At 48.4% G+C, this 12,011-nt stretch overlaps 1 protein-coding gene across 1 annotated transcript in view; it reads right to left on the bottom strand.

Annotated features, from left to right (window-relative positions):
* Window positions 1-12,011, bottom strand: part of LOC142488297 (SCO-spondin-like) — a 403,111-nt gene that overhangs the window by 186,966 nt on the left and 204,134 nt on the right. The window contains exons 50-53 of the mRNA XM_075588669.1: window positions 9,900-9,919; window positions 6,403-6,421; window positions 6,017-6,295; window positions 937-1,078 (exon numbers count right to left, since the gene is read on the bottom strand). Of these exons, the coding sequence (XP_075444784.1) occupies window positions 937-1,078; window positions 6,017-6,295; window positions 6,403-6,421; window positions 9,900-9,919 (460 nt within the window). The remainder of the gene's footprint in view (window positions 1-936; window positions 1,079-6,016; window positions 6,296-6,402; window positions 6,422-9,899; window positions 9,920-12,011) is intronic.

The raw sequence follows: 12,011 nt of genomic DNA, 5'->3' as shown, positions 1-12,011 counted from the left end.
CAGTTTCAGAGCCCTATTTATCAGTGAGGAGAAGGATTGTACCAGTATGGACCAGTTACAGAGCCCTATTTCTCACGGAAGAGAAGGATTGTACCAGTATGGACCAGTTTCAGAGCCCTATTTATCAGTGAGGAGAAGGATTGTACCAGTATGGACCAGTTTCAGAGCCCTATTTATCAGTGAAGAGAAGGATTGTACCAGTATGGACCAGTTTCAGAGCCAGGAGACTTTAGTAAAGTATTTGCATAATAAAACAATTGAGGTAATAATCAAACTTATTGTTACTAAAGAGGAGCACTAACTCATTATTTTCAGACCCGGGCTTCTGGGTTTTTGCTTTGTTTGCTACAGCAGCTGAGAGATAAATCCGTCAGTGGAAATGTTCTCTGTGCCTTTTACATTCTCTCCACGTGGGAGAGAGGACCTTCTGATACACAACCACTGACTACATTAAGCAGGGCTGATTTGTTTATTCTGTATCTATCCCATTAGAATCCTAAATGTTGTCATTATGGCCCATATTTACTAAGCAGTCTTCTTACATAGGTGCTGGAAGACACGTTATCACAGCCCATTGCTTGGAAGGAAGGTGGAGAAGACGCGTTGGTTCAGTGAGTAAGGACACTGAGTCTGAGTCTGAGTATCAAGCAGAGGAGCCTGGTTCAATTCCTGGTGCCAGTTTCGTGGGCGAGTCACTTAATCTCCCTGAGCCTCAGGCACCAAAAATATAGATTGCAAGCTCCTCTGGCCAGTGACTCAGGCCTGCAAAATCTGATGCGCTACGTAATGCGCGCTATACTGCAATTGTGACGTCGCATTGGGAGACAGGTGCTATATGGAATAAAGTTATTATTAAGGTAGCAGAAGTGCTGCTTAGCGTATATGGGCCGATATCTCCCCTCCTTTCTTAGAAATGAAGTCAGTATGGAATCTCACCGTAGGGGCAGCCGAGCACCTCGCTCCGCAGGTAGATGGTCTTGCGATACTCCATGGGAAAGATGCGCAGAAAGCGGGTCAGCAGGGCGCGGCGCAGCTCCCGTCTCACCGGAGTGTTACTATCAGTATTGGCCTCAAAGACCTAACCCAGTAAAGACAGTGAGGTTAGGAGACGGAGGGCCCACAAGTGCTGTTGATGGTGGATGCTTTTAGGTCTATAAAGGACCCATACAGTATGTTACAGGCCAGATTAGTGAGGAAACCCTTCTCTGCATGGGCACAGTAACAGCGGGCACAGTAACAGCGGGCACAGAAACAGCGGGCACAGTAACAGCGGGCACTGTAACAGCAGGCACTGTAACAGCGGGCACAGTAACAGCGGGCACAGTAACAGCGGGCACGGTAACAGCGGGCACAGTAAATATCTTTAAGATGGATAGGGGTCCTTTTTATAAAGGAAAATGTATTCAGGGATATTCTGAAAACAGGAAGAGCGGGAGGTATCTGATTGCCAGGGAGGGATCTGATTGCCAGGGAGGGATGATTGCCAGGGAGGGATCTGATTGTCAGGAATGGATCTGATTGCCAGGGAGGGATCTGATTGCCAGGGAGGGATCTGATTGTCAGGAATGGATCTGATTGCCAGCGAGGGATCTGATTGCCAGCGAAGGATCTGATTGCCAGGGAGGGATCTGATTGTCAGGAATGGATCTGATTGCCAGCGAGGGATGATTGCCAGGAATGGATCTGATTGCCAGCAAGGGATCTTATTGCCAGGAATGGATCTGATTGCCAGGAATGGATCTGATTGCCAGGGAGGGATCTGATTGTCAGGAATGGATTTGATTGCCAGTGAGGGATTTGATTGCCAGGAATGGATCTGACTGCCGGCGAGGGATTTGATTGCCAGGGAGGGATCTGATTGCCAGGAATGGATCTGATTGCCAGGGAGAGATCTGATTGCCAGAAATGGATCTGATTGCCAGGGAGGGATCTGATTGCTAGTGAGGGATTTGATTGCCAGGGATAGATCTGATTGCCAGTGAGGGATCTGATTGCCAGTGAGGGATCTGATTGCCAGAAATGGATCTGATTGCCAGGGAGGGATCTGATTGCTAGTGAGGGATTTGATTGCCAGGGAGGAATCTGATTGCCAGTGAGGGATCTGATTGCCAGTGAGGGATCTGATTGCCAGGAATGGATCTGATTGCCAGGGAGGGATCTGATTGCCAGGAATGGATCTGATTGCCAGGGAGGGATCTGATTGCTAGCGAGGGATCTGATTGCTAGGGAGGGATCTGATTGCCAGGAATGAATCTGATTGCCAGCGAGGGATCTGATTGCCAGGAATGGATCTGATTGCCAGCGAGGGATCTGATTGCCAGGAATGGATCTGATTGCCAGGGAGGGATCTGATTGTCAGGAATGGATCTGACTGCCAGTGAGGGATTTGATTGCTAGGAATGGATCTGATTGCCAGCGAGGGATTTGATTGCCAGCGAGGAATCTGATTGCCAGGAATAAATCTGATTGCCAGGAATGGATCTGATTGCCAGGGAGGGTTCTGATTGCTAGCGAGGGATCTGATTGTCAGGGAGAGATCTGATTGCCAGGAATGGATCTGATTGCCAGCGAGGGATTTGATTGCCAGGGAGGGATCTGAATGCCAGGAATTAATCTGAATGCTAGGGAGGGATTTGATTGCCAGGGAGGGATCTAATTGCCAGGAATTGATCTGATTGCCAGGGAGGGATCTGATTGCTAGCGAGGTATCTGATTGTCAGGGAGGGATCTGATTGTCAGGGAGGGATCTGATTGCCAGCGAGGGATCTGATTGCCAGGGAGGAATCTGATTGCCAGGAATGGATCTGATTGCCAGGAATGGATCTGATTGTCAGGAATGGATCTGATTGCCAGGGAGGTATCGGATTGCTAGCAAGGGATCTGATTGCCAGGGAGGGATCTGATTGCCAGCGCAGGATCTGATTGCCAGCGAGGAATCTGATTGCCAGTGAGGGATCTGATTGCCACGAATGGATCTGATTGCCAGCGAGGGATCTGATTGCCAGGGAGGGATCTGATTGCCAGGAATAAATCTGATTGCCAGGAATGGATCTGATTGCCAGGGAGGGTTCTGATTGCTAGCGAGGGATCTGATTGTCAGGGAGAGATCTGATTGCCAGGAATGGATCTGATTGCCAGCGAGGGATTTGATTGCCAGGGAGGGATCTGAATGCCAGGAATTAATCTGAATGCTAGGGAGGGATTTGATTGCCAGGGAGGGATCTAATTGCCAGGAATTGATCTGATTGCCAGGGAGGGATCTGATTGCTAGCGAGGGATCTGATTGTCAGGGAGAGATCTGATTGCCAGGAATGGATCTGATTGCCAGCGAGGGATTTGATTGCCAGGGAGGGATCTGAATGCCAGGAATTAATCTGAATGCTAGGGAGGGATTTGATTGCCAGGGAGGGATCTAATTGCCAGGAATTGATCTGATTGCCAGGGAGGGATCTGATTGCTAGCGAGGTATCTGATTGTCAGGGAGGGATCTGATTGTCAGGGAGGGATCTGATTGCCAGCGAGGGATCTGATTTCCAGGGAGGAATCTGATTGCCAGGAATGGATCTGATTGCCAGGAATGGATCTGATTGTCAGGAATGGATCTGATTGCCAGGGAGGTATCGGATTGCTAGCAAGGGATCTGATTGCCAGGGAGGGATCTGATTGCCAGCGCAGGATCTGATTGCCAGCGAGGAATCTGATTGCCAGTGAGGGATCTGATTGCCACGAATGGATCTGATTGCCAGCGAGGGATCTGATTGCCAGGGAGGGATCTGATTGCCAGGAATAAATCTGATTGCCAGGAATGGATCTGATTGCCAGGGAGGGTTCTGATTGCTAGCGAGGGATCTGATTGTCAGGGAGAGATCTGATTGCCAGGAATGGATCTGATTGCCAGCGAGGGATTTGATTGCCAGGGAGGGATCTGAATGCCAGGAATTAATCTGAATGCTAGGGAGGGATTTGATTGCCAGGGAGGGATCTAATTGCCAGGAATTGATCTGATTGCCAGGGAGGGATCTGATTGCTAGCGAGGTATCTGATTGTCAGGGAGGGATCTGATTGTCAGGGAGGGATCTGATTGCCAGCGAGGGATCTGATTGCCAGGGAGGAATCTGATTGCCAGGAATGGATCTGATTGCCAGGAATGGATCTGATTGTCAGGAATGGATCTGATTGCCAGGGAGGTATCGGATTGCTAGCAAGGGATCTGATTGCCAGCGAGGAATCTGATTGCCAGTGAGGGATCTGATTGCCACGAATGGATCTGATTGCCAGCGAGGGATCTGATTGCCAGGGAGGGATCTGATTGCCAGGAATAGATCTGATTGCCAGGGAGGGATCTGATTGCCAGGGAGGGATCTGATTGCCAGGAATAGATCTGATTGCCAGCGAGGGATCTGATTGCCAGCGAGGGATCTGATTGCCATTACTGGAGTCAAGAAGGGCTTTCTCTTTCTCGTATGAGAATTGGCAAATGTTTCACTGGGGATTATTGTTTGTCTTACTGTGTCAGTATAGTGTATTGGTTTCATTGCTATGATACAGAACGGCTGGGAATGGAGCCTTCTGCCATGGCGCATGCATTGAGTGTTTTGTATAGTAAAAGCCAAGGAGAGCATATTGTGCGTACGTCAGAGTGTATTTTCAGCGAATTTATTAAATAATAACATATCATTCAAGAAAATTGGAAAGAAACAGGAATCTGCATATTTTATACATACATATTATGCCTGAATGCAGCTTTTGGGTGTCAGTGCACATCACACAGTTACATTGTTACTCAGTTACACAGTTACATAGTAGATGAGGTTGAAAAAAGACGTACGTCCATCAAGTTCAACCTGTGCTACATTTAGACGACAGATACTTTATCTTATATCCGTCCTTATAGTATATTGAGCCAGAGGAAATCAAACAGAAAACCCCAGTGACACATCATCCAATGATATCTCATAAGGGGAAAAATATTCCTTCCTGACTCCTATTACTCCCTGAATCAACATCCTTCCCATGTTTACTTATTTGGTATATCCCTGTATACCTTTTCTTTCTAAAAAGATGTCCAACCTCTTTGAACATATCTTATGTATCTGCCATCCCAGTCTCCATGGGTAATGAATCCCACATTGTAACTGCCCTTACTGTAAAGAACCCTTTGGTACTGAATCATTTCCTGGAATATATATATATATATATATTAGGCCTCGGCCATGTTCCCTGCTTGCTGGCGGAAGCGCGCTAACGCGCGCTCCCACTCAGCACTGAGCCCGTACAGCCGCAATTGGAGCGGCTTTAGTAGGGGCTCACCTATGCTTCCGCAAGCGCGCGGAAGCGTAGGTCTTAGGGGAATTTAACATTTCCCCGCTTGCCGGCGCGACAGGACGGTCACGTGAGCGGTTCGCCCAATGAGAGCAAACCAGCTCCGTGACGTCACTGGCCCGCCCCCGGCCAGTGACGTGCCGCCCCCCGCCCGCCCCCTGACAGCACGTGCGGTAAGCAACCGCAAGGCCAGGGAAAGCATCTGCTTTCCCTGAGCCTCAGCGCGCCTCAGCGAGCAAGCAGGGAGCATGGACTCGGCCTTATCCTCTCACACAGATCCGCCATTCTGTATTCTTCATTTCATTCACACATTCTGATAACAGCAATATTTCTGTAAAGCCCGGACAGGATGCATAGCCCTGTACTAGGATTTTACTAACCTGCAATATGGCTTAACACACCACGATCCCACATTAGCTGCCATTGACTTGATCACACGGGATCATGGTGTGATCACCTGGAATCTTCCTCAAGAGATCTTTGGCAAGGCTCACAATAAGGTGGCATTGGGTCTCAAACTTAGCTCTCCCACTTCAAAGACCCCCAGTCCACTCAATCAGGAATGGTCCCTTAATGATCTATCTAACTATGACATGTTATATTGTCTTATAAGGCAAGAAATAACTAGCATCACAGATACAGGCAAAATAGTGTCACACCGTAGGCACTAAAAGAAAACACAAATGGACCCTACCTCGGTATCCTGGGGAGAGCGACCCATTCCCGCAGTGTAATTGTGATACAGAAGCCCATTAGGACTGTACATGAGCCGGTATTTGGTGATGTAGCCACCTGACTGCCTGCCGCCCTGTGTGACGATGGCAGAGATGAAGGTGGGCTGGAGGAAGTCTATTTGGAAGTATGGTTTTCTGTCCGTGCCCAGCGGGCTCCATCCTGGCACAATGTTCAGTCTAAAGTTAGGGAAAGGAAAGCTTGTTGTGATAACGCCGACTGAGAATAACAGCGCTCGCGTCTACAAAGTGTATAGAAAAGACGTCTTGTGTAACTCTTCAAGAAGAGGCGGCTGCATTACCGAAGAGCCTATTACTTTTATAACAGTGTGTGATACTATCATAATATCCATTTAGAGGATCCCTCCCTTGACAGCATAGTGTTACTCTCTCCTCAGGGATCTCCTGCTAGTCCATGTTTTGGGGAAACCATCCTATCCCATGTCCACACATTTTATAATTGTACGGATGTATAATTGGCAATTCATTGGTTATTCCCGGTGGTTGACATGTGATGGTACGGCCGGGGGGTATGGAGCCCCACTACGGTTTCATGTACAGGTCCACAGTCCCTCCGCATTCTGTCACACACGTACGGTTTCACTTACAGGTCCACAGTCCCTCCGCATTCTGTCACACACGTACGGTTTCATGTACAGGTCCACAGTCTCTCCACATTCTGTCACACTCGTACGGTTTCATGTACAGGTCCACAGTCTCTCCACATTCTGTCACACACGTACGGTTTCATGTACAGGTCCACAGTCCCTCCGCATTCTGTCACACACGTACGGTTTCATGTACAGGTCCACAGTCCCTCCGCATTCTGTCACACACGTACGGTTTCATGTACAGGTCCACAGTCTCTCCACATTCTGTCACACACATACGGTTTCATGTACAGGTCCACAGTCTCTCCACATTCTGTCACACTCGTACGGTTTCATGTACAGGTCCACAGACCCCCCGCATTCTGTCACACACGTACGGTTTCATTTACAGGTCCACAGTCCCTCCGCATTCTGTCACACACGTACGGTTTCATGTACAGGTCCACAGTCTCTCCACATTCTGTCACACTCGTACGGTTTCATTTACAGGTCCACAGTCCCTCCGCATTCTGTCACACACGTACGGTTTCATGTACAGGTCCACAGTCTCTCCACATTCTGTCACACACATACGGTTTCATGTACAGGTCCACAGTCTCTCCACATTCTGTCACACTCGTACGGTTTCATGTACAGGTCCACAGACCCCCCGCATTCTGTCACACACGTACGGTTTCATTTACAGGTCCACAGTCCCTCCGCATTCTGTCACACACGTACGGTTTCATGTACAGGTCCACAGTCTCTCCACATTCTGTCACACTCGTACGGTTTCATTTACAGGTCCACAGTCTCTCCACATTCTGTCACACTCGTACGGTTTCATGTACAGGTCCACAGTCTCTCCACATTCTGTCACACTTGTACGGTTTCATGTACAGGTCCACAGTCTCTCCACATTCTGTCACACACGTACGGTTTCATGTACAGGTCCACAGTCTCTCCACATTCTGTCACACTTGTACGGTTTCATGTACAGGTCCACAGTCCCCCCGCATTCTGTCACACACGTACGGTTTCATTTACAGGTCCACAGTCCCTCCGCATTCTGTCACACACGTACGGTTTCATGTACAGATCCACAATCCCTCCGCATTCTGTCACACACGTACGGTTTCATGTACAGGTCCACAGTCCCTCCGCATTCTGTCACACACGTACGGTTTCATGTACAGGTCCACAGTCCCTCCGCATTCTGTCACACACGTACGGTTTCATGTACAGGTCCACAGTCTCTCCACATTCTGTCACACACATACGGTTTCATGTACAGGTCCACAGTCTCTCCACATTCTGTCACACTCGTACGGTTTCATGTACAGGTCCACAGACCCCCCGCATTCTGTCACACACGTACGGTTTCATTTACAGGTCCACAGTCCCTCCGCATTCTGTCACACACGTACGGTTTCATTTACAGGTCCACAGTTCCCCCGCATTCTGTCACACACGTATGGTTTCATGTACAGGTCCACAGTCCCTCCGCATTCTGTCACACACGTACGGTTTCATGTACAGGTCCACAGTCCCTCCGCATTCTGTCACACACGTACTGTTTCATGTACAGGTCCACAGTCTCTCCACATTCTGTCACACTCGTACGGTTTCATTTACAGGTCCACAGTCTCTCCACATTCTGTCACACTCGTACGGTTTCATGTACAGGTCCACAGTCTCTCCACATTCTGTCACACTCGTACGGTTTCATGTACAGGTCCACAGTCTCTCCACATTCTGTCACACACGTACAGTTTCATGTACAGGTCCACAGTCTCTCCACATTCTGTCACACTCGTACGGTTTCATGTACAGGTCCACAGTCTCTCCACATTCTGTCACACTCGTACGGTTTCATGTACAGGTCCACAGTCCCCCGCATTCTGTCACACACGTACGGTTTCATTTACAGGTCCACAGTCCCTCCGCATTCTGTCACACACGTACGGTTTCATGTACAGATCCACAATCCCTCCGCATTCTGTCACACACGTACGGTTTCATGTACAGGTCCACAGTCCCTCCGCATTCTGTCACACACGTACGGTTTCATGTACAGGTCCACAAGTCCCTCCGCATTCTGTCACACACGTACGGTTTCATGTACAGGTCCACAGTCCCTCCGCATTCTGTCACACACGTACGGTTTCATGTACAGGTCCACAGTCCCTCCGCATTCTGTCACACACGTACGGTTTCATTTACAGGTCCACAGTCCCTCCGCATTCTGTCACACACGTACGGTTTCACTTTTTATTGACAGAAAAATGGATTTGTTTTTTGGAAGCCTTTCTCCATTGATGCTTTCCAAGCACAATATGGCCCCAATAGATGTATTCCCAATGTTAAATACATTAAGAATTGTTTCATACCACTTCCTTTTATAAAACACTGGGTATTCATGAAATCTTGTCTGGCTGGGAGGGACAGGGTTACGAATAATGGTACCATTGGTTTGAATAATTCTATGCTCTGTTAAGGCTGGACATGTCCACGGATGGTGTTATATAGATGTCCCCATGTAGATGGTGTCATATAGTGCCATATCCTGTAGATGTGACCATGACGTTTGGTCACCATGTCATGTTGTGATAATTGTGTTAATTGTGCTAATTGACCAACTGGAACAAGCTGATTTATTGGGGAGCGTGGAGTCATGGTACTGCTATAGCTGTATAAAACCAATACCCCCTCTGCATTAGCAGGGACTGCATTGGCACTATATAGTGAGGCATGTTAAAGTGAGCTTTTAAGTGAGAATATATAGTTAGACTATAGTTTGACTAGAGGTGACTGGGGACTGCATCCTTCTGCAAACTCTTCAACACAAGGCAACAAACAGTGAGTTATTCTGACCACACTATGATCCCTGATGTTTAGTCTGCGCACACACACACACTTGGCTCAAAACAGCTCCATGCAGCATTACCTACCTCTGGCATAATGAACCTGCTTTTTACTTCCACTTTGTTCTTTCTCGTGGCCTCATTGAAATGTTACTCTCTCTATCCACTACAAACGCCTCCCTCCTGGCCCACGTCCAACATCACCATACAGTACCGACACACTTTATTGCAGTGTGGTCGGTACCGCAAGCCGGGAGATTTCCCGGCTTGCTAGTGGCCGCCCCTCGGCGTGCCGCGCGTCATAGACGCGCGGTCACGCATCTTCGGGAGCGTGCGCCCCCTGCACGCACGTCCAGGGGCTCCCTGAGGGAGCCCTGGTGTCCCGCGATCGCGGGACAGCGGCAGGGGGTTCCAGGGGACCCGGCGGACCCGGCAGCGGTAGGGAGAGCGCCCCGATCGGAGGGCGCTCTTCCGCTGCTTCGGCGCGCGCCCGTCACACTCGGGCGCGCGCCAGGCTACTGCTGCGGCCAAGAATGGGCAAATGCTCGAATAAACTTGGCCGCAGCAGTACACCCTGGATTACTTAAAAGCCTTGCACTATCTACTGAATGTTGGTGGAGAACCCTGAAAACCAGCACACCAACCACTGCACACTCAAATGGCAAAAATCATAAAGTTACAACTTGCAAACAACTACTCAAATTTCTTCTCATACTATTACTCTCTTTAGCAGGTGATATTGAATCTAACCCAGGCCCTCCCACTTCAACTCTGTCCCATAGCCCCTGAGAATACCCCCTTCAAATTCCAAAAAGGGCCATCTCTCGCCCATATAAATATCCGGAGTCTGCTGCCCAAACTGGATGAACTAAGCGCATGGTGCCTTATTCATAAACCCAAAGCCATCGTTCTCACAGAAACATGGCTAACCCCTAAAACTCTCAATGCAAATATCGCCATTCAGGGATACTCCATTTCTAGGAGAGATAGGTCAAAGAGAGGAGGAGGGGTGTTATTTTATATTGCAGACACCTTACAACTTACACTGCTAAATTGCCCCCCCAAGCCCACCCTCTTTTGAAATCCTAGTTGGCAGAATATGCCTCCCCTTTTCTAAGCCCGTCTTGCTTGCTGGCATCTACCGCCCCCCTAAAGCCCCTCTACAATCCCTGACTTATATCACCCAGTTTCTTGGCTCCATTTCCTCTTTGAATGAAAAGAGTGAGCTGCTAGTTCTTGGGGATTTCAACTTCAATTGGCTTGACCCTAAAAACCACAAAATCCAGATACAAATCAAATGCCTTAACCTATCGCAACTCATTTCCCAACCCACACGGACAAACCTGAAATCGCACAACCATTCCTTGCTAGGCTGGATTCTCTCCTCAAACCCCAGCAGAATCCAATCCTCTGGCATCCTTCCTGACATTTTCAGTGACCATGCAATAGTGCACTGTGTAAGGAAAATTAAACCGCCCCAATCAAGCCCTAAAGTTCTCCTCTCTAGAACATTTAGAAACTTTAACCCACAACAGTTTCTGGATGACCTTACCAACTGCCCTTGGCACAGAATTGATTTAATTCCCGACCCTGATTCTGCGCTTGACTATTTCCAATCCGAATTCTTAAAACTCTGTGATACCCATGCTCCACTACGCAGAATAAGGGTACGGGGTGCCCACCTTCCATGGGTTACACCTGACCTTATAGCACTCTACCAGTTCAGGGATGCCTTGTGGAAAAGCCACAAAGTAACTGGCACTACCAAGGATCTCAATCACTACAGATGCCTGCGGAACATGTGCACAAGGCAAACAAGGCATGCAAAAGCACAATATTACTCTGACAATCTCCTCCAGAAAACATGAAACCCAGCTACAGTAACTTCTGGAAGGTTATCAACAACATATTCCAGCCTTCTAACCATAAACAGCCAAGTAATATCACTAAGGGGGATATTACTCTGACAAACCCCACCGACATTGCAAATGCATTCAATGATTACTTTGTGGGGTGTGCTTCTAACTTATTAGCGAAACGCAACCCAAACCACAAACCTGAATCTCATCCTGGGAGTACCCATATAGCCCCACCCCCTCCCAACACTGCCCACAATTTTCAATTTGGCCCAGTATCCGAAGAGGAGATTACACAAGCGCTCCTCAAATTAAAACTAAGCAGCCAATGTGGACCTGACTTACTACAATCTAGGTTCCTAAGACTTGGTGCCCCAGCAATTGCCAAACCAATTGCTTCCATAGTCAACTTTATCCTGTCTGCAGGCCATATCCCTAAGACCTGGAAAACTGCTAGAGTTGTCCCAATCTTCAAAAGTGGGGCCAAAAACACTGTCTCAAACTACAGGCCAATCTCCCTTCTCCCAATCCTATCCAAAGTCATGGAAAAATGTGTCCACTCCCAACTAAGCGATTACTATACCAAGACAAATTTCCCTAGCCAATTCCCATCTGGCTGTCGCCCCAAACACTCCACCGAAACTACCC

This window comes from Ascaphus truei, chromosome 2 (genome assembly GCF_040206685.1).
Source record: "Ascaphus truei isolate aAscTru1 chromosome 2, aAscTru1.hap1, whole genome shotgun sequence".
NCBI lineage: Eukaryota > Metazoa > Chordata > Amphibia > Anura > Ascaphidae > Ascaphus > Ascaphus truei.
This window is presented reverse-complemented; position numbering and strand designations above follow the sequence as displayed.